We start from the raw sequence: 23,986 nt of genomic DNA, 5'->3' as shown, positions 1-23,986 counted from the left end.
CGGAGTCCCAGAGCACTAGCTCTGGTTCTCGGGACCACGCCGCTAGCTCGGTCCTGCGCGGCCCTGACAAGGGCGGCGTCCCAGGGGAGTCCAGGGCTCTAGCTAGACGATCTTCGGTCTTCACTGGTTTAGCTTTAACATTCTGCCCCGAGCCCTCTGACACATCCCCCTTTATACTCCACCCCCGCTGAGGGGTGGGGCCCCGGGCTGCCTGGTGCGGACGTCGTTGAGAGCACCCCCCCCCGTGCACTCACGTAGCCCCGCCCACTGTGTTTGTTTCCCATAAGCTGCCATGCATAACGGCTCTCTCTCTAACACCCCTACATCACCCCCCCCCCCCGCATAGCTTGCAGTCGTCCCGGCTGCCAACATACAAAAAAAACGACAATAAAAGTGCATTTACCCCCTGACCGCGCGTGTGCCTCACTATTTTTCAACATAACGCGAAGAGAACAACAAGAACCAGAAAACCCCGAAGGGAAAACAACCCGACGCACCCCCCCCGAATATATACGAATTCCGTAAAAGCAACGTATATACAAATCGCAAGGAACCCCCAACACACACACAACACAATGTGCCAGGAGCACACCACCGACGCAGCGCACAGTAACCATACACGTGAAAATAAAAAGAAAAAAAATTTCTTCTTTTTGTGCATCACAAGAGTCTGCGCATTCTTGCGCGCGTCCTTGCCGCAGGCCCGTCACACGGGGCAACCCCGGATGGCGGACCATCTGGTGGCAGCTGTCCATTTCGAAGTGAGTCTGCGCTTGATGTCGCGAGACCCTCGGCATCCCCCGTAGGGGTTGTTGGGCGGGAGCCCGTCATTCCTGGTGCACCTGGGGGCGGGACAGCCGGCAACACGTCAGGCGAGAGCAGCAGAGACGGACCCTTTGAGTCGGCCGACCCCCCACATGTTTGGCCACGCGTGTGTGGAGTGGGGCCTCGCACCGCAACGAAGGGTTTCAGCCTAGAGGGGTGCACAAACCACCGGCGCTTCCCCCATTTGATGCGAACGCACTGAGGCCGCAAAACCTCGACCACCTCGACGGGGCCCCGCCACGGCCGCACCAGTTTTGAGGAGGTCGCGAGTGGTACCTGGGGACAGTGCAGCCATGCCCTGTCCCCCGGCTTCCACTGTAGCACGTGCACGCGACCCAGTCTGAGGCGCTCATTCGCTTTCTGACGCCTGTCGGAATTTAGCATGGCAGCATCCCGTGCCTCAGTCAATTTCGCAAGGTTAAATTTAACATGGTCGGCCAATTTAGTTTTTCCCAGCGGCGCGGGGATCTGCAGCTGTGCCCGAACAGGTGGGTCAGGTTCGCGGCCATACATGAGGAAGAAGGGTGAAAATCCCAATCGGTCTGTGAGTCCGAAACCTGCTGCGACAACATAGACGTGATGGTTCGATGCAGACGCTCGACCATCCCGTCAGTTTGCGGGTGATAGGGAGAGGTACGAATTTTTTTCGTTCCCAGGAGCTCACAGACTTGTTGGAGGAGTTTGCCGGAAAAATGTTTTCCCTGGTCGGTCAGCAGCCGCTCCGGAGCACCTTTGTCCATGACGTAACCTTGGACAAAGGCCTCCACGATGGCTGCTGCCGACTGGTTGGCCAGGGGCCAGGCCATAGGCCAGCGCGTAAAGTATTCCACCCCGGTCAACAAATATCTATTGCCCCTAGGGGTGGCGGGAAATGGCCCCAGAATATCCAGCGCGACAAGTTCGTTCACTCTGGAGACTCTGATAGACTGCAAAGGCGGGTTTGACTCCCGTGCTGGTGGTTTTCGCTGCGCACACCGAGGGCATGATGCCAACAGATCTGCGACATCCCTCGTCATGCCTGGCCAAAAAATATCAAGCTGGAGCAAGGCGAGGGTCTTTTGGGTACCCAGGTGGAGGAGGCGCTCATGAGCAGCCCACACCACCCTACCCCGTAACCCAGAAGGGACCACCAGCCGGTGTCGATGGGATTTCCCGTCCCAATGCATCAGCAACCCCGCGTGCATTTCCCATGCGTCGGCATCACCCGTCCCCCGCCCCGCCTCCCCGGCGCGACGACGCGACGCGAGGAGGGAGGTATCCTCCATCTGGAGGCGCCCCCATTCATTAACAGGCAAACCCAGCAGGGAATCTTTTCCGTGTTGTGCGATAGAATTTGGAAGCAATGTTTCGTCATCGGCGGCGGCCGCCAGGACCGGAACCGGCATGTCCCCTGCTGGCTTGCAACGTCCCGACCCCAGGAGGCATGCACATTCGGAGGTGGTTGGCATGCGCGACAGAGCGTCCGCGTTGGTGTGGCGAACGCCCTTATGGTAGGTGGTTTCGAAATCAAAATCCTGGAGGATCTCCAACCATCGGGACAATTGTCCCGATGGCTGTTGAACTCGCAGGGCGTACTGCAGTGCCGCATGATCTGTGCGGACGGTGAAATGCCGACCGTACAGATATGGGCGATACTGTTGGATGAAATAGACAATTGCCAACAGTTCCCTACGGGTGACACAATATCTTTGCTCCGCTGGAGACAACACCCGACTGCCGTACGCAACCACCCGTTCCACGCCGTCAACCACCTGGGAAAGCACGCCCCCAATACCCGTGTTGCTCGCATCGGTGTCGAGCAAAAATGGTTCCGAAAAATCGGGGTAAATCAAGGGAGGAGCTATTACCAGGGCGTCCCGAAGGGAGCAGAAAGCAGCCTCCTCCTCCTGACCCCAGTGGAACCGAACCCCTTTTGATGTTAAAGCGTGTAGGGGTTTGGCAATCGTCGCAAAATCAGCGACGAACCGTCGGTAATACGACGCGAAGCCAATGAAACTCCTGACCTCTCCCACCGAGGTGGGAGTCGGCCAGGAGCTGACACACTGCGTTTTGGCGGGATCGGTAGCAATACCTGAGCGCCCCACGATGTGCCCCAAATAACGCACCGAATCGCATAACAAATGACATTTTTGGGGTTTGAATTTCAAATTAGCAGCCCGCATCTTTAGGAAAACCGCCCGCAACCTCTGGAGATGTTCGTCAAAAGTTTTACTAAAGACGATAACGTCATCCAAATAAATCAGGCACGACTCCCATTGCAATCCAGCCAAAACCAATTCCATCAAACTCTGGAAAGTTGCCGGCGCTGAGTGTAAGCCCATCGGCAACTGGTTGAATTGGAACAGGCCGTGCGGTGTACGGAAAGCAGTTTTAGGCTTTGAATCATCATCCAGAGGAAGCTGCCAGAATCCCGAAAGTAAATCCAGTGTGGAGAAGAATCGCGCTCCCGCCAAGGCGTCCAGCGATTCGTCCATCCGTGGGAGCGGGTATGCGTCGGCAACCGAAATTTTGTTAAGGCGCCGAAAATCAACGCAAAACCGCAATGAGCCGTCCTGCTTTTTAACCAGGACGATCGGCGTTCCCCAAGGGCTGGTGGAAGGAGAAATGATGTCGGCGGCTAACATGTCATCAATAGCCGATTTGACATGGTCCTTTTCGGCGGCACTTAACCGAAACGGATTCTGGCGTATTGGCGCGCTGTCACCTGTGTCAATATGGTGACGCAGCAGATGAGTGCAACCCAAATCGTATTTGTCCCGACTGAAAACGTCGGAAAATTCCCGCAGTAGCGTTCTAAGCTGTTGGCGCTCTGAATTTGACAGGTCCGTCGATCCCGCACAAAGCGCATCGAGCCACCCTCCATCGCTGTCTGAATGTGGGTGCGGCCGGGGAGCAGTGCTGACATGATTCGCAACAGGTTCCTCGCAGGGCACCGGCGTCGCGTGAGCAAGCACCGTCCCTTGAGGAACTACCACTGTCTGCGACCCCACATTGAGGACCGCGATGAAAGGGTCCCCGTCCCCTCTTACGACGGTCTGGGCCGGAATCAAATGAGGTCCACTAACCCCGGCCCTAGATGGTCCCAGCAGAATTCCCTGGTCCCCAATGCCCTCAGCGAAGGGCCGACGAAGTTTTAGAGGCACCAACATTTGAGCTCCCGGCGGCACACGAACTGTTTTAACGACGAACGCTGGTACTGTTACGAACGCCGTCCGAGCCGCAGTAGGGGAAGGCAGGAACGCCATGCGTCGTCCCGACGGGAGCTCAATGCATCCCTGGTCTATTAAAATACGAATCGGCATTTTGCCCAAGAAGTCCGTCCCCAGCAGGCACGGAACCGCCAGCGAGGAGGAAACAAAAATCGGGCCCGACAATTTGATATCCCCGATACAAATTTGCGCTCGAATCTGTCCAATGATGCCAAGAGAGCCCCCGTTAGCAGCATAGAATGGGACGTTAACCGGCAGTAAAGGACGGCTCTGGACAGGTAGAATATTGTAAATGAGTTCGGAAATGATGGTCGCCGATGCCCCCGTATCGACCAGGATGCGTACCTCCACCCCGTCAATGTGTCCCACCACGGCCGACGACCCCGACGACGCGGCCACAACGCGATGGGCCAACATGGACCACTGCCTGGGTTCGATTTGAGTCCCCATAGTGGTGCGTGTTGGCCCGTCGCAGCGCAATGTCGGCCCCCCGTTCGTTGCGGTGTGCGAGTGTGTGACGAGTGTGTGCTTGGGCCAAACATGAGGGGTGCCGCGACTCGCCGGATTATGTTGATGGAGCTTGGGAGGAGGAGGGCCGGCGTCCTGTCGAGGCGTCGTCCCGCGCTGCCGAGGAGAGCGGCACCCCGAGGCGACATGGCCCCGGACGCCGCAGTTGAAGCAACGCGGGAGCGCCGGCGGCGATGACGGACGGTCGAAGCGGCTCGACCCATCCCGGCCCGACCGTGCTCCCGTCCCCTGCTGCCGTCGACGGTCGACGGCGTAAACCTCCTCCGCCGGGAGGGTGGCTGCAGCCACCGCACGCCCGGCCGCTGCCCTGCTAGCTTTCCGACGCTGTGACAGCAGGTTGGCGTGGAGGAGCCGCGCAGCCTGGAGGGAACTCATCTCCGTGTCCTCCTGTGCAACGACGGCGATGTCCAGGTCGTCTGCCAGCAGGAGGATTTTTTCTGTGACCATGGCGTCCACGCCGTCGTCGTCCATTCGAGGGAAGGCCGTCTTCGCCAGTGCCAGGAGACTCGTCCTGTACGCCAGGGGCGACTCCTTTGCACCCCGCTGGCGATCGTAAAACTGCTGCCTGCATTCCGCTGAAGGTCCGTAGACCCCGGCCAGCAACTGCAGCGCCATCTGTAGCGTGGAGCGCTTCTCCCTCGGCGCCGATGTAAGGGCGGCGAGTGCGTCGCTGTCGAGGAGCGCCGGCAGCGCGCAGAGAGCCTCAGCATCCGACCACCGTGCCATTTCTTGGTGGGCGAGGAAGCGTCGCTGGAAGCCGCCCCAGTCGCCCTCCGCGCCAACAAACTCTTTGAGCGGAGGCAGCCGTTGGTGCAGCGCAGCGGTCGCCATGGAAGCTCGCAGGCTGCTGTCCCCGTAACTCGGCTGCGCTTCGGCGCGAACGGCAGATGGTATCGCCTGTCGCAGCCGTGATGACGCTCCCTCCACTGGCGGTGATGCGGCAGCCCCAGCGAGAGCGATGTTGGACCCGAGGTTCAGGCCGGCCACGCCCTCAGCAGCTGCTGCGGCGATGGCGGGAGATTCAAAGTTTGAATCCGTTGAGATGGCGGGAAGGCGCATCGGACGTCGGTTCTCCTCGCCCCGTGGTGGTCCACCAGCCCCCAGCCGCGTGATGTGTTCGAGTGTGGCAGCAGCGGCGTAAAGCAGCTCCGCCAGCCTCGCGTGAGCCAGCCTCAGCCCTTCTGATGGCGGCTCCCCTTCATCCTGATGCCCCGGTAAGAATGCTGCACGATGTCTTGTTGAGCCGTCTCGGGCTCGACAATTTCAGCGGTGTCCTCCACCTGCAGTACTCCGGCTCGAGCTGTCCGGCGCGTGTCCATGTTCGTAGTTGTTCTGACACCAGATGAAGTACCGTTGATGACTCTTGGACACCGTTGGTGAGGCACACGTATTTATTCCGTACAAGTAGTCACAACTGTGGACATACAATACTAGAGGGGGTATTGGCCCCCTCACCCGGCTAGCTGGGAATACACTGCTAGCTATCTCTGACCTACCTCCTAGTCCTCCACTAACGGGCTAGGGGAGGCTGTCTGGCCCGACACTGGTAAGTCGGGCTACGGTACCCGGAGTCCCAGAGCACTAGCTCTGGTTCTCGGGACCACGCCGCTGGCTCGGTCCTGCGTGGCCCTGACAAGGGCGGCGTCCCAGGGGAGTCCAGGGCTCTAGCTAGACGATTTTCGGTCTTCACTGGTTTAGCTTTAACATTCTGCCCCGAGCCCTCTGACACATCCCCCTTTATACTCCACCCCCGCTGAGGGGTGGGGCCACGGGCTGCCTGGTGCGGACGTCGTTGAGAGCACCCCCCCCCGTGCACTCACGTAGCCCCGCCCACTGTGTTTGTTTCCCATAAGATGCCATGCATAACGGCTCTCTCTCTAACACCCCTACACAGAGACTCACACAGAGACTCACCCAGAGACTCACACAGAGACACACACAGAGACACACGCAGAGACTCACACAGAGACTCACACAGAGACTCACACAGAGACCTACACCACCGCCAATGCACGCAAACTCGTCGACGAGGTGTGGAGGGGGGAGACTCACACAGAGACTCATACAGAGACTCACACAGAGACCCACAGATGCACACAGACTCACACAGACTCACACAGACTCACACAGAGACTCACACAGAGACTCACACAGAGACACACAGACACACACAGAGACTCACACAGAGACCCACAGACTCACACAGAGACACACACAGAGACCCTACGCCACCGCCAACGCACGCAAACTCGTCGACGAGGTGTGGAGGGGGGGAGACTCACACAGAGATCCACAGACTCACCACACAGAGACCCACAGACTCATCACGCAGACACCCCCAGACTCACCACACAGAGACCCACAGACTCACCACCGCGCTGCGTGCCACAGACTCACCACACAGAGACCCACAGACTCACCACACAGACCCACAGACTCACCACAGACACCCACAGACTCACCACACAGAGACCCACAGACTCACCACACAGACCCACAGACTCACCACAGACACCCACAGACTCACCACACAGAGACCCACAGTCTCACCACCGCGCTGCGTGCCACAGATGGTGTCTCGGGGCTTGGTGCTGGTGCAGACGAAGGAGGTGGCGATGAAAAGCGACGACGCTGAACGCGTGTTCAGGGAGCGCGCCGCTCACCTCACCACTCACCTACAGAAGGGTGAGCTCACCACACCACTCACCCACACACCACTCACCCACACACCACTCACCCACACACCACACCACTCACCCACACACCACTCACCCACACACCACTCACCACACACCACTCACCCACACACCACTCACTCACCACCACACCACTCACCCACACACCACTCACCCACACACCACTCACCACACACACACCACTCACTCACCACCACACCACTCACCCACACACCACTCACCACACACCACTCACTTACACACCACTCACCCACACACCATGGTGATGATGATGGTGATGATGGTGGTGATGGTGATGATGGTGATGATGGTGACGATGATGATGGTGATGGTGACGATGATGATGCTGGTGGTGATGGTGGTGATGATGATGGTGATGATGGTGGTGATGGTGATGATGATGACAATGGTGATGATGGTGGTGATGGTGGTGATGGTGATGATGGTGATGATGATGACGATGATGGCGATGATGACGGTGATTACGCTGATGGTGGTGATGGTGATGACAATGGTGATGATGGTGATGATGGTGACGATGGTGATGATGATGGTGATGATGGTGGTGATGGTGATGATGGTGGTGATGATGACGATGGTGATGATGGTGATGATGATGACGATGGTGATGATGATGGTGATGATGGTGGTGATGGTGATGATGGTGATGATGATGACGATGGTGATGGTGGTGATGACGATGATGGTGATGATGATGATGGTGGTAATGGTGACGATGTCCCGCCAGGCCCTGTGATTGGCCTGGAGCTGAATGGTGATGATGGTGATGGTGATGATGGTGATGGTGATGGTGGTGATGGTGATGATGATGATGATGGTGGTGATGGTGGTGATGGTGATGGTGATGATGATGATGGTGATTATGGTGATGGTGATGATGATGGTGACGATGGTGACGATGGTGATGGTGATGATGGTGATGATGATGACGATGGTGACGATGTCCCGCCAGGCCCTGTGATTGGCCTGGAGCTGAATGGGGACGGAGCTGTGGAGAGCACCAACAGCGTCGTGAAAACTCTCTTCACTCCCACCACGCCGGTGACACGCACACACACACACCCCTACATACACACACACAGTGACACACACACTTCTACATACACACACACACACACACTTCTACATACACACACACAGTGACACACACACACTTCTACATACACACACACACACTTCTACATACACACACACACTTCTACATACACACACACACACCCCTACATACACACACACACACACACCCCTACATACACACAATGACACACACCCCTACATACACACACACCTACATACACACAGTGACACACACACACAGTGACACACACCCCTACATACACACACACCCACAGTGACACACACACATCTACATACACACACACACTTCTACATACACACACAGTGACACACACACACACATCTACATACACACACAGTGACACACACACACATCTACATACACACACACTTCTACATACACACACACACACAGTGACACACACATCTACATGCACACAGTGACACACACACACCTATACATACACACAGTGACACACACATCTACCTACACACAGTGACACACACACACTTCTACATACACACACACACCCCTACATACACACACACACACACACATCTACATACACACACAGTGACACACACCCCTACATACACAGTGACACACACCCCTACATACACACACACACACAGCTCTACACACACACACAGCTCTACACACACACACACTTCTACACACACACATCTACATACACACAGTGTGACACACACCCCTACACTCACACAGTGACACACACATCTACATACACTCACACAGCTCTACACACACACAGCTCTACACACACACAGTGACACACACATCTACATACACAACAACAACAACAACCGCCATTCGCCACTAAGTGGCGGTGACGTCACCACGACGCTTGTGCCAGGCCATGTGCACCTTGAGGCCACGTGAAGTGTCGAACGCCCGCTGGCAGGAGGTCACGGGACAGACCCAAGTGCCACGGGTCGACTGACCGAGATGACCGAGATGACTGGCTGATGCACCACCTGTGCCCCCTACTGTACCAACTTGCTGTGCTTTAGCCACCCGTCGCTCCGCTCGTTGTTGTGAGCGTCGCTCCTCCGCCCTCCGTTGTTGTTGGAGGGCGACTGCCTCCAACTGCCCAGTAGCGTCCTTCACGAGCCTCTTCCACTGAGGCCGATCTTAACACCGCTGGTACCAGTCATCGGCAAGTCCACTCAGCTCCACGTCCTCCTGTACCACATCACTCCATCTCTTCTCTAGCCCGTGCCGCGCCCGTTTAGCCCCCTCGATCCGGCCGAACAAAAGCTGTTTAGGCATGCGGTGGCTGGGCATGCGGGCTACATGACCCAGCCAACGCAGCCTTGCCTGCCGGAGGAGCTCACTGATGGGACTTTGCCCAGATCTTTCAAGGACTTGTGAGCTCCTCACACAATCCAGCCTGGTTAAACCCAGGATGGATCGTAGGCAGGCCAGCCTAAATGTTTCCAACCGGCGAAGATGCTCCACTAGGGGGGTCCACGTTTCGCAAGCGTAGAGAAGGGAGGGAATGACCGTGGCCGAGAAGACCTGAAGCTTCGTGCGGAGTGACAGACCAGGTAGCTTCTACACAGCGTTACGCTACCGATGAAAAGATATTGCCGCTCGACTGATTCGGAGTGAGACCTCTGCTGATAAACTGCAGCCGGTCATAAGCACACTGCCCAGGTATGGGAAACTCTCCACTCTCTCCACTACTGACACACACACTGACACACACACACTGACACTGACAAACACACTGACACACACACTGACACACACACTGACACCCCGTGTCTCCCTGTCTGCCCCCAGGTGTTTGTCTCAGCGAGTGTGGACACGGCCTCCCAGGATGTCGACTCATTCTACAACTTTGCCGACATGCAGATGTCAGGCTGAGACGGAGCAGGCACAGACAGAGGCAGCCCCTCTCAGACAGATGTCAGGCTGAGACGGAGCAGGCTCAGACAGAGGCCAGCCCCTCTCAGACAGATGTCAGGCTGAGACGGAGCAGGCACAGACAGAGGCAGCCCCTCTCAGACAGATGTCAGGCTGAGACGGAGCAGGCACAGACAGAGTTCAGCCCCTCTCAGACAGATGTCAGGCTGAGACGGAGCAGGCACAGACAGAGGCAGCCCCTCTCAGACAGATGTCAGGCTGAAACAGAGCAGGCTCAGACAGAGGCCAGCCCCTCTCAGACAGATGTCAGGCTGAGACGGAGCAGGCTCAGACAGAGGCAGCCAGACAGATGTGAGGCTGAGACAGAGCAGGCTCAGACAGAGGCAGCCCCTCTCAGACAGATGTCAGGCTGAGACGGAGCAGGCTCAGACAGAGGCAGCCAGACAGATGTGAGGCTGAGACAGAGCAGGCTCAGACAGAGGCCGCCCCTCTCAGACAGATGTCAGGCTGAGACGGAGCAGGCTCAGACAGAGGCCGCCCCTCTCAGACAGACGCACACGACGAGAGAGAAGACGACTCTAAATCTGTCTCTCTGTCTTTCTCTCTGTTTCTGTCTCTCTGTGTCTCTCTCTGTGTCTCTCTGTGTCACTCTCTGTCTCTCTCTGTCTCTCTCTCTCTGTGTCTCTCTGTCTCTCTGTGTGTCTCTCTCTGTCTCTCTCTCTCTGTGTCTCTCTCTGTCTCTGTCTCTCTCTCTCTGTGTCTCTCTCTCTGTGTCTCTCTCTGTGTCTCTCTGTCTCTCTCTCTCTCTGTGTCTCTGTCTCTCTCTCTGTCTCTCTCTGTCTCTCTCTGTCTCTGTCTCTCTGTGTCTGTCCCGCCCACTAGGGGGTGGTGGGTGTCCTTCGGCACGACGAGTTTTGTGTCTCGCCAAAGTTTTTATCGTCGCCCCCCCCCCCCCCCAAAAGAAGGGACCAATTTCTGGATGTGCCCCCTCCCGCCACGTTTAGATATTTGACCGAATATCTGATTGGAATCGGCCGTGGTTTGTCATAGTCGTCGTAGTGGTAGTGTCGTCGTCGTCGTTGTTAATATTTTTTAAAGATGTTTGCTTGAAACACGCACACAGCTGTGAGTGTGTTTGTGCCAGGCCTCGCGTGGAGAGGCGGAGTTGGTGAGGCCCCTCTCCCCGCTGCGGTGAGCGACGCGTGGCACTCAGTTAGCCAGCAGCGTCAGCTGCAGCGTCATCGGCAGCAGCGTCAGCAGCAGCAGCGTCTCGATTTAAAGCTTTCGTGACTGCAGGGATTCATCTTCTTGGTTCTTTCGGTAAAGTCACGTAGAATGGAAATAATTAAATAACAAAAATATTAATAATACAATAATTCTCACGTCGTTTCGGCCACAATGCAAGCAGCAGTCCTCAGGTGGAGAACAGGTCTGTTGGGAAGACAGAGTCTGAATGACAACCCCAGGCTTGGAGCGTCTTTTTTAAGCAGGGTTGGAGGGGGGGAGAGCGTCTTGACAAAAGAATTTGCATATCAAGAGGAATTTAGCATATTTATGGGAAATGCAGATATACGATTAGTACTACTTGTGAAATGCGTAGGAGGTTTGGCGAGGGGTTTAAAGTCATTATGCCCGTGCATTATGCAGGATTAGCAGCATCAAAGGGAGGGGGTAGGGGTAGCATTAATAAAGAGATGCCGCGACTCTAAGGTAATACCAATCGCATTTACACTAACCTCTGTTGCTGTAACTTCTTCTAATGCTAATCGAATTCTGTCTAGAACTAGCTTAGCTCTTATCTCAGAGAAAATCAGACTTACGCGCACCGATCTAGATCAGTTAGACAAGACACTCTACAAATCACACTTATCTTTGACTGCAACAATGTCTACATCGGATTGGGAACATGTAGACAAAATGACTGCCTCTTCAGCTGCCGCTATGTCGACCAAATGTAAGGACAACTTGATTTCCAAATTCAACCGCCTCTCAAACAAGAGACCGCACCCACACACTGAAAAGCTAGACGTTAACAAAGTCGTAATTAATCGCAGTAACAGTTCTATTTCGGATGGTCTGAAATCCGTTTTAGCTAAAGGACTAAACTTTGCAGTCACACCTAGACACATAGCAGTTAATGATATCATTGCCCGAGTAGATGTGGCTCTCAAGGGCCTGAGTCACATCGCTGCAGATGTAGCAAGATCTGAAATCGCTGCAACCCTCAAAAACGCTAAGATGCCAGCTAGCAATATCAGCAAAGATGAGCGTTTTGAATTAGCTCAATTAAAAAAGAGGGATGACATTGTCATCCTCTCAGCCGACAAAGGCAATGCCACTGTCATCATGGACAAAATAGAATACAACAACAAAATTCAAGAACTACTCAACGATAGCAGCTATACAAAAATAAAAAGAGACCCCACCAACAGCCTCGTCATTAAAACCAACAAAATCATTTCTGATTCAACCGCATTAATTGATCAAACCAAACAGTTCTCGTTGAAACCTTCTGCAGCCAGGCCACCAAGATTATATGGCTTGCCAAAGATACATAAAGAAGATACACCTCTTCGTCCCATTGTTTTTTGTCTGAAATCCTACGGCCTTTCACTGGAAAAACCACCTCTGCGGTACTAAACTCTACTGACCTGGTATCGACAATCAAGGGAATTTCCCTGTCCCCAGACGACCTGCTTGTCAGTTTTGATGTGGTTTCCTTATTCACCAAAGTTCCTGTACCTGACACCATCGCAATCATTGAAGACTTGGTTCATCAAGGACTGGATATTGGGGTACCCCCCCCCCCCCCTGGTGAGACACTGCTTAACCAATACATACTTCACCTGGAATGGAACTTTCTACAAACAAACTGAGGGCACCCCAATGGGCTCCCCCCTATCTCCGGTTGTAGCCAACGTTTTCATGGAGAAATTTGAGACTGACGCCATCCAGACTGCCACTCTACACCCGACCTTATGGAAGAGGTACGTAGATGACACTTTTGTCATCTGACCACATGGCCGGCCTGCTCTAGACCAATTCCTCGACCACATCAATTCCATACACCCAGCCATCAGATTCACCATGGAAGTCGAAAAAGATGGCAAGCTACCCTTTTTGGATGTCCTAATTTAAAGGAGACCTGATTGTTCAATGAGCCACTCTGTCTACAGGAAAGCCACCCATATGGATGCTTACCTAAAACCAGATTCCCACCACCATCCATCCCAGAAGAATTGCCTCATCAAGACTCTATACCATAGAGCCCAATGCATCTCCAAACAGAAACACATTGCCAGTGAACTCAAACACGTACGCCAAGCTCTTAAGGCTAATGGTTACTCCGACTATACAATCCGCAAAGCCATCACTCCAACCATCAAGAAGGATCCTGTTGAGGAGCCTTTCAAGACCATCACCTTACCCTACATTGCTGGGGTCACAAAAAAGATCTCCAAAATCCTGATAAAACACAAGATCCAGGTCCGATTCAACACAGTACATAAAATCCGTGATCTGGTCCCGTCTGTAAAAGATGTGGTTCCAGACATACAGTACCCTGGCGTCTACAAACTAAGTTGCCTCTGTGGTAGCAGTTACATTGGAGAAACCAAACGACATGTCTCGGACCGCATCCGTGAACATAAAGCAGACTTGAAACATGGTAGGACAAACACCTCAGCCGTGGCAGATCACTGTTACAATTCAGTGGGCTCACATGATATTGACTTCTCCAAGACAGAGGTTCTCTGCAAGCCATCTGGCTACCATGAGAGATTCGTTCATGAGGCGATCCACATATACAAACACAGAGACAATTTCAACCGAGAAGATGGATTCTGGCTCAGCAATCATTGGAAGGACGTAATAAACCATTTCGGATCTTAACTTATTGTGTTCACGTTTACGGTGACTTTCAGACCACAGTCCACTCACTGGCATTGACTATATATCTTGTATTCTCCGCAGGGAATGGATTCTTTGCTCCGCTGCAAGTTTCCTATCACCACTCTCCCATTGCCATATTTCGTTGCTTCCTCTTAGTATATTTCACGCGACGGTCAATGGTATAGTGTATAGCAGATTGTATAATAATAATAAATAGTATACAATTGTAATGTTTAATACAATGTAAAAAGTAATATATAGTATCGTAATTGTATAGTGAATATACAGCAGTGTGATATACAGTAGGGTAGGTAGAATAATACATAGTGTAATATTACAATGTATAAGGTATAGAGTGGTGTATTATAATGATACAGTATATAATTTAATGTTGGGTTTATCTATGGCAGTATATAGTACGGGGTATACCCGTGTGATGTAAGAGAATAAAGTTTAGCTGGAAGCATATTATATTTTTTGCGACGTAGAATTGTAATGTATTACTTACTGTTAGTAGCTCAGCTTATTGAAGAGTATATTTAGTATACTGATGATACTATGTAGTTTATACTTTAGTTGTTTACGTGGTGGTTTAGTTACTGCAGATACATACTATTAACATTCCTTCTCTTTATTAATGCTACCCCTCCCCCCTCCCTTTGATGCTGCTAATCCTGCATAATGCACGGGCATAATGACTTTAAACCCCTCGCCAAACCTCCTACGCATTTCACAAGTAGTACTAATCGCATATCTGCATTTCCCATAAATATGCTAAATTCCTCTTGATATGCAAATTATTTTGTCAAGGCGCTCTTCCCCCCTCCAACCCGGCAGCTTAAAAAAGACGCTCCAAGCCTGAGGTTGTCATTCAGACTCTGTCTTCTCGACAGACCTGTTCTTCACCTGAGGACGGCTGCTTGCGTTGTGGCCGAAACGTCGTGAGAATTATTTTATTATGTTTTATTTTTATTATTTCCATTCTACGTGACTTCACCGAAAGAATCAAGAAGATCAGCAGCGTCATCATCAGCGTCATCATCAGCAGCAGCGTCGTCATCGGCAGCGTCATCATCAGCGTCGTCATCATCAGCGTCATCAGCAGCGTCGTCATCATCATCGGCGTCATCATCGGCAGCTTCGCCATCATCAGCGTCGTCATCAGCAGCGTCATCAACAGCGTCGCCATCATCAGCAGCGTCATCAGCAGTGTCATCATCAGCAGCGTCATCAGCAGTGTCATCATCAACAGCGTCATCAGCAGCGTTATCATCAGCGTCATCATCAGCAGCGTCGTGAGTGTCAACCACCATCTCCTGCTGGAGGCCGCTGGGTTCAATCCCTGGGTCTGGCCGCGTCTCTCAGGAGGCTCACGACGGCCGCGTCGGAGACCCCGAAACTCCCTCGTGCGTGACGCTCTTCACGTTCTGATCAGTGCACGTCGCACCGCTGTTGTAGGCCCGACGAACTTCGGCAAACGCCCGGCACCCCCCAACTCGCCACCACCACCACTGTGAGGGGCCAACTCCACCCCCGTCACGTGTCAACCGACCAGCCGGGGTGGAGCATGGCCACACCGACACGCACACAACAACAACAACCGCCATTCGCCACTAAGTGGCGGTGACGTCACCACGACGCTTGTGCCAGGCCATGTGCACCTTGAGGCTACCACGTGAAGTGTCGAACCCGCCGGCAGGACACACGCAGACACACTGACACACACACTGACACACACACTGACACACACTGAGACACACACACTGACACACACACACTGACATGCACACACACTGACACACACAACAACAACCGCCATTCGCCACTAAGTGGCGGTGACGTCACCACGACGCTTGTGCCAGGCCAAGTGCACCTTGAGGCCACGGGAAGTGTTAAACGCCCGCTGGCAGGAGGTCACGGGGCAGACCCAGGTGCCACGGGTCGACTGACCGAGATGACCGAGATGACTGGCTGATGCACCACCTGTGCCCCCTACTGTACCAACTTGCGGTGCTTTAGCCACCCGGCGCTCCGCTCGTTGTGAGCGTCGCTCCTCCGCCCTCCGTTGTTGTTGGAGGGCGACTGCCTCCAACTGCCCAGTAGCGTCCTTCACGAGCCTCCTCCACTGAGGCCGATCTTGACACCGCTGGTACCAGTCATCGGCAAGTCCACTCAGCTCCACGTCCTCCTGTACCACATCACTCCATCTCTTCTCTAGCCCGTGCCGCGCCCGTTTAGCCCCCTCGATCCGGCCGAACAAAAGCTGTTTAGGCATGCGGTGGCTGGGCATGCGGGCTACATGACCCAGCCAACGCAGCCTTGCCTGCCGGAGGAGCTCACTGATGGGACTTTGCCCAGATCTTTCAAGGACTTGTGAGCTCCTCACACAATCCAGCCTGGTTAAACCCAGGATGGATCGTAGGCAGGCCAGCCTAAATGTTTCCAACCGGCGAAGATGCTCCACTAGGGGGGTCCACGTTTCGCAAGCGTAGAGAAGGGAGGGAATGACCGTGGCCGAGAAGACCTGAAGCTTCGTGCGGAGCGACAGACCAGGTAGCTTCCACACAGCGTTACGCAACCGATGAAAAGGTATTGCCGCTCGACTGATTCGGAGTGAGACCTCTGCTGATAAACTGAGACACTGAGACACACACACTGACACACACACTGACACACACACTGACACACACTGACATGCACACACACTGACACAACAACAACAACAACTGCCATTCGCCACTAAGTGGCGGTGACGTCACCACGATGCTTGTGCCAGGCCATGTGCACCCTGAGGCCACGTGAAGTGTCGAACGCCCGCTGGCAGGAGGTCACGGGGCAGACCCAGGTGCCACGGGTCGACTGACCGAGATGACCGAGATGACTGGCTGATGCACCACCTGTGCCCCCTACTGTGCCAACTTGCTGTGCTTTAGCCACCCGGTGCTCCGCTCGTTGTTGTGAGCGTCGCTCCTCCGCCCTCCGTTGTTGTTGGAGGGCGACTGCCTCCAACTGCCCAGTAGCGTCCTTCACGAGCCTCCTCCACTGAGGCCGATCTTGACACCGCTGGTACTAGTCATCGGCAAGTCCACTCAGCTCCACATCCTCCTGTACCACATCACTCCATCTCTTCTCTAGCCCGTGCCGCGCCCGTTTAGCCCCCTCGATCCGGCCGAACAAAAGCTGTTTAGGCATGCGGTGGCTGGGCATGCGGGCTACATGACCCAGCCAACGCAGCCTTGCCTGCTGGAGGAGCTCACTGATGGGACTTTGCCCAGATCTTTCAAGGACTTGTGAGCTCCTCACACAATCCAGCCTGGTTAAACCCAGGATGGATCGTAGGCAGGCCAGCCTAAATGTTTCCAACCGGCGAAGATGCTCCACTAGGGGGGTCCACGTTTCGCAAGCGTAGAGAAGGGAGGGAATGACCGTGGCCGAGAAGACCTGAAGCTTCGTGCGGAGTGACAGACCAGGTAGCTTCCACACAGCGTTACGCAACCGATGAAAAGATATTGCCGCTCGACTGATTCGGAGTGAGACCTCTGCTGATAAACTGGAGCCGGTCATAAGCACACTGCCCAGGTATGGGAAACTCTCCACTCTCTCCACAACTGCCCCATCACCGATTGGGAGTTGTGGGGGTGGAGTGCCCGATGGTACAAAATACCCAGGCAGGTGCTTAGTTTTGGTGGGGCTGATGGTAAGGCCCCACCTCTTAGTGGCACACTCCAGTCTCAGCAGCAGCGTCTCCAACTCCTCTTCTGAATGAGCAGCTATTACCAAATCATCGGCATACATAACGTGGTTGATCAATAGGGAGCCATCCCTTGATCGCACCCGGGCGTCGATCAGCCTCCCATTATATCTGTACCAAATGGTAATTCCCCCGGTACAGCTATTGAAGGCTTCACGAACTACGCAGTCGAAATAGATGTTAAATAATGTGGGAGCCAGAGGACATCCCTGTCGCACCCCAAGGTGTACAGGGAAAGGCTCCGACTCCCGGCCACGTAGTTTTACCCGGGCCCGCTCACCATTATGAAGGTCCTTAATGATCGTGAGCAGAGGGTCAGGGACTCCGAAAGCACGAAGAACAACCCAGAGCCCAGTCCTACTGATGGTATCATAGGCCTTGACCAGGTCAATAAAGCAGAGACTGACACACACACTGAGACACACACACTGACACACACACACTGACATGCACACACACTGACACACACACTGACACACACACACTGACACACACACACACTGACACACACACGCTGACACACACACTGACGCACTCGGTTCAATGTATCAGGTGCTAGTGTGGGGGCTGCCGCCCATCGGGTGATCGTCCTCCCCGCGCCAGCAGCCTCCTCTCTGTGGGGCATGGCGAGTGGTTGCCGCCTCCCCACTGCCTCGCGTTACCCCCCCCCACACACCCCGCCCCGCGTACACCACCACTCGCGTTACCCCCCCCACACACCCCGCCCCGCGTACACCACCACTCGCGTTACCCCCCCCACACACCCCGCCCCGCTTACACCACCACTCGCGTTACCCCCCCACACACCCCGCCCCGCGTACACCACCACTCGCGCTGCGGGGGCTGCGGGCACGCGCGGCCACCCGTACTTGTTGCCCACCACGTGCCGCGCGCTAAGAATGGCGCCGCTGCTGCTGCTCGAGCGCTGACGCAGGTCATGAGGTTACTGCAGCAGCAGCTCCCTCGCAGTCTCCCCCTCTCGGCCCCCTCGCCCCCAATCACGCAGCACGCCGACCCCTTAATGCGATCGCCGCCACGTCAACCCCCCTATGGCGTAAAACACGCCAAGTAAATACGCACGCGACCGCGAGCACCGGGCGCAGCGGCGAACTAACGATGACAAGATTCGCGCAACGCGCACGGGCGAGCGCAAACACGTCGGTACAGTTGTAACGGCGTAAGTAGCGCAGGAGACGTTGACGGAGGCAACACGTATTTATTAACGGATGGGTACTATACAGTACGTAGCGCACCCTAGGCCTCGCCAAGGTAAGGTAAAAGTTAAAAGGTAAAAACAACGAGCCTACCTTTACTCTACCTTTTACCTTACCACAATACAATCACTCTACCCTTACATTTTACCCTTTCACAGGTAAGGTAAAGGAAAAAGCAACGAGCCTACCTTTACCCTTACCCCATAAAAATTACCCGATTACAGGGTAATTACTGGGGAACTACACATGAACAAGGTTTATAGCGGTAAATGCTGGGTAGAGCGCTTTATTCATATAGAATACTCTCGATGATTCCAATTTTACACGCTTGTTGTCGTTGTTGTCATTGTTGTTGTTGTCGTCATCGTATTTTCAAATCTTGTAACTCAATTTTTACCCACTTCCTAATGTGGTATCGACTGCAAACTTGGTATACTTATGTCATACTGATGACAATACTATATTCTATCATTTAAAAAAAATAATTTTAACATTATTTTTACATGTTATGTTTCGGCTTGGCTCTAATTCTCCACGCTCAACTGACATTGGCTGTAAACCACCACGGCCCCTTACGCTATGGCAAGCTTCGGGGCCACTTCCTGGAGTCCTGGAGCTTTGCCATTACTAGTACATTTAATAAAAGCGTGTTTTTTTTCAAGTTTGTTTTAAATATTACTTATTAAATGGAAGCCAAGTTTTTAGCGGTAAACAAGGTACCGTATTTACCGGGTAATACTTCGTGCTACCTTTACCCTACCGGGTAATTCTTCCGAGCTACCTTTACCCTACCCTTTACCTTACCCCTTGGCATGTCGACACCTTTACCTTTTACCTTTACCCTTTTACCCGGTAAAAAGGGTAAATTACCTTACTTTGCCGAGGCCTAGCGCACCCTAAAACTGGAAGGGGTTACGGCCCCTTCACCCGGTCTATCCGAGGCAGTGTCCCTCGGCTAACGTTTCCCCGTTAGCTCCTACTACACCCCTCTAACCCAGACCATGCTATAGAGGTTAACTTACCTGGCCCAGCTTCGGCTCAGGTCCGACCCTCAGCCACACGAGCCTGGCCCTCACAAGGACACAGACCTCGCTGCTCTGAGGTCGCCCCTGGCTTGCCCTGCTCGGCTCTTACAAGAGCAGCAAGTCAGGGTAGTAGTCCCAGGGCTAGCTAGCTGGTACTCTTAGTAGGTGAGTGGGTGAGTGAGTGTTGAGTAACTGAGTAAGTGAGTGAGTAGTGAGTGACTGAGTGAGTGAGTGGCTGAGTGAGTGGCTGAGTGAGTGGTGAGCTAGCTGGTTTTCAGTCTTCAACGGCTCTTCTGCTCCAACAACTGCTTCGAACTCTCTCGTGCACCGCCTTATATACCCAACTGCCCCCCCCCCCCCCGAGGGGCGGGGCTGTATGCGGACGTTGATGTAGACACCCCACGCACGGACCGTGATGTAGACACCGCAACGTAATGGCTTGTTACACCCCGGTACGTAACACCTCTACATCACCCCCCCCCCCCCCCCGCATAGCTCGCAGCCGACCCGGCTGCAAAAACCCCCCTATTCAATTAAGAATACATCAAAAAGCAGAACCGTGTGTGTGCCCCGTAACAACAATAACAACAATTAACAACAACCGAATGCCCCAATAGATAACCCAACCCTCCAACACTCAACACCATGAACATATGTACAATGTCGAAAAAAAAGAAAAAACGACATCACACCGTCCAGTGACCCGTGCCCGCGACCCCACACGTCCAGGAGAAGCGGGACATCCGGACAGTCAAAGGGGGCTGCTCAAACACGGGCAACCTGGGGGATCTGGCCGCACGTCACGAGAAGTGGCGCAATTTAGCGCGAGTCCGCTTTGCCGGTCCGTCGTACGAGACAGGGCATGCTTGTCCGACAGGCGGCCCAGGTAGTCCTGGAAGGCTCGGACCGAGTTCCCCAGATCTGCACGTGCTCCGGGGATCTGACTGCTGGCGTTCGGAGGCCGTCAATTCCGAGGCACCTGGGAGCGGGTCAGTCAGAGGCATGTGAGGATCAGGCGGAGGCATCCCATTCCCCGAGTCAACGGACACATCACATACTCGGCCATTTGGACATGAAGGGAAGGTATGTGGCGCCGTGAAAGGTTTCAGTCGGGAGGGGTGAACATACCAACAACGCTTCCCCCACTTAATCCGAACACATTGTGGTCGCGCAACCTGCACAATCTCGACCGGTCCCCGCCATGGCCTCAGTAGTTTCGGGGACGTTGCCAATGGTGCCTGCGGGCAGTGCAACCAGGCCTTATCGCCCGGCTTCCACTCGTGCGTGTGCGTCCGCTGTGCACGCAACCGCTCGTTCGCCATCTGGCGAGTTCTCGAGTTCAGTGTCGCTGCTTCCCGTACCTCGGCCAATTTAGAAATGTTAAATTTGATGTGATCAGCCAATTTAGACTTAGCACGGGATTCGGAAATCCCCAACTGGGCATCCACGGGCGGATCAGCGTCCCGGCCATACATAAGATAGAAGGGAGAAAACCCTGTCGCCACGTGGGGAGCTATCCTGTAGGCGGCGAGGACACCTGGAATCTGTAAGTCCCAATCCACCTGAGCCTCGCACACCTGATGGCACAACATGGACGTAATCGTCCTGTGGAGCCGCTCCACCATCCCATCAGTCTGTGGGTGGTAGTAAAATGCCCGAAAATATTTTCCCCTGGTCAGTCAGCAACCGCTCCGGTGCACCGTTGTCCAGGACATAGCCCTGGACAAAGGCCTCGGTAATGGCTGCTGCCGACTGGTTGGCAAGTGGCCAAGCCATGGGCCATCGAGTGAAATATTCCACGCCAACCAGCAGGTACTTGTTACCCCTAGGTGTCGCCGGGAAGGGCCCCAAAATATCAAGCGCAACAAGTTCTTTGATGCGCGAGACCTGAATGGATTGCAACGGCGGGTTAGCCGCATTGGAAGGCGGTTTCGGTTGGGCGCACTGCACACACCCTTTGAGAATGATGGACACATCCCTTGCCATGCCCGGCCAATAGTAATCACGCTGGAGCATGGCAAGGGTTTTGTGAAACCCCAAATGTAACAGCCGTTCATGAGCGGCCAGAACAACTCTACCCCGCACGACAGACGGCACAACGAGTCTATGGCGAAGGGACCTACCGTCCCGATTCATAAGGAGCCCCTGTTTCAATATCCATGAATCGACGCCAACCACGCCTTCTGCGGAACCATTGGCCTTGTGACGCAGAGCGAGCAGGGACGCGTCTCCCATTTGGAGCCGGCCCCAGTCAACGAGGGACAATTGGAGCAATGAGTCCCCACCCGTGGGAGAGAAAGGAATCTCGGGTTGTGGTGCATCAGCCGCGGCGGCCAAGGCCGCAGGAGGGACGACAGTCTGGGGTTTGCAACGTCCCGATCCCAAAAAACATGCACATTCCGTGCCCGGTGACAACCGTGACAGGGCATCCGCGTTTGTATGGCGAACACCCTTACGGTAAGTAGTTGTGAATTGGTAGTCCTGAAGGACCTCCAACCATCGGGACAACTGCGTATTGAAGCGCCGCGTGGTCCGTACGGACAGTGAAGTGTCGGCCGTAGAGATACGGTCGATACTGTTGGATAAAAAAAACAATAGCCAGTAACTCGCAATGGGTTACGCAGTACCTCTGTAAGCGACGACGCGTTCGACACCCCCGATCACCTGTGAGAGTACTCCGCCAATGCCTGTGTTACTGGCATCCGTGTCGAGAAAAAACGGCTCGGTGAAATCAGGATAACACAAGGGCGGAGCACTCACCAAGGCGTCACGAAGGCAGCGAAAAGCAGCCTCCTCCTCCGGGCCCCAGCGAAATTTCACACCTTTTGCTGTCAAAGTGTGCAGGGGTTTGGCTATGGTGGCAAATTGTTAGACGAATCGCCGGTAATAGGAGGCAAATCCGATAAAACTGCGGACCTCGCTGACCGAAGTGGCCGTAGGCCAAGAACTGACACAATGTGTCTTAGCGGGATCAGTGGAGATACCCGAACGGCCGACGATGTGCCCCAAGTACCGCACCGATTCCCGGAGTAGATGGCACTTTTGTGGCTTAAACTTCAAATTGGTGGGCCTCATCCTGAGGAACACCTCCCTCAAACGTTGGAGGTGCTCCTTGAACGTTCTACTGAAGACGATGATGTCATCCAGGTAAAATAAACAGGTATCCCATTGAAGGCCGGACAAAACCAAATCCATGAGCCGCTGGAATGTTGCGGGAGCTGATTGAACTACAATAGGCCCACAGGTGTCCGAAACGCAGTCTTAGGTTTTGACTCCTCATCAAGGGGGAGTTGCCAAAATCCCGATAGCAGGTCTAACGTGGAAAAATACCGTGCCCTTGCTAAAGCACCCAAAGATTCGTCCATCCTGAGGAGCGGATATGCGTCAGCCACAGAGATCTTATTAAGGCGACGAAAATCAACGCAAAACCTCAGGGACCCATCGTGCTTTTTCACGAGCACGATGGGAGCCCCCCATGGAATGGTAGAGGGAGAAATGATGTCGGTAGACAGACTGTCATTAACAGACGATTTGACATGTTCCTTCTCGGCTGGGCTCAGCCGGAAGGGATTTTGACGAATGGGGACAGCGTCACCCGTGTCAATATGGTGGCGTAACAGCTTAGTGCAACCAATATCATATTTGTGTTTACTGAAAACGTCAGAAAATTCGATCAACAGGGCGTGTAATGCAGCAAGCTGTGAACTGGACAGGTCACTGGATCCAGAACACAGTGAATCCAGCCACCCTTGATCACAGCCCGATTTTGGATGCGGAGCCGGACCAGCATTTACATGTGCTATCACCAGCTCCCCCACGGGTACCGGCGCTGCATGAGCGAGCACGGTACCCTGTGGA

General features: G+C 54.1%; 1 protein-coding gene across 1 annotated transcript in view; it reads left to right on the top strand.

Moving 5' to 3' along the window:
• RP2 (RP2 activator of ARL3 GTPase) overlaps positions 1 to 14,138 on the top strand; it is a 41,889-nt gene extending 27,751 nt beyond the window's left edge. Inside the window, exons 5-7 of the mRNA XM_078620586.1 lie at positions 7,133 to 7,247; positions 8,232 to 8,320; positions 10,164 to 14,138. Of these exons, the coding sequence (XP_078476712.1) occupies positions 7,133 to 7,247; positions 8,232 to 8,320; positions 10,164 to 10,247 (288 nt within the window). The 3' untranslated portion in view covers positions 10,248 to 14,138. The remainder of the gene's footprint in view (positions 1 to 7,132; positions 7,248 to 8,231; positions 8,321 to 10,163) is intronic.
• Positions 14,139 to 23,986: the final 9,848 nt, after the last annotated feature.

The sequence above is a fragment of the Lampetra planeri genome, chromosome 73 (genome assembly GCF_965212315.1).
Source record: "Lampetra planeri chromosome 73, kcLamPlan1.2.h2, whole genome shotgun sequence".
Lineage (NCBI taxonomy): Eukaryota > Metazoa > Chordata > Hyperoartia > Petromyzontiformes > Petromyzontidae > Lampetra > Lampetra planeri.
This window is presented reverse-complemented; position numbering and strand designations above follow the sequence as displayed.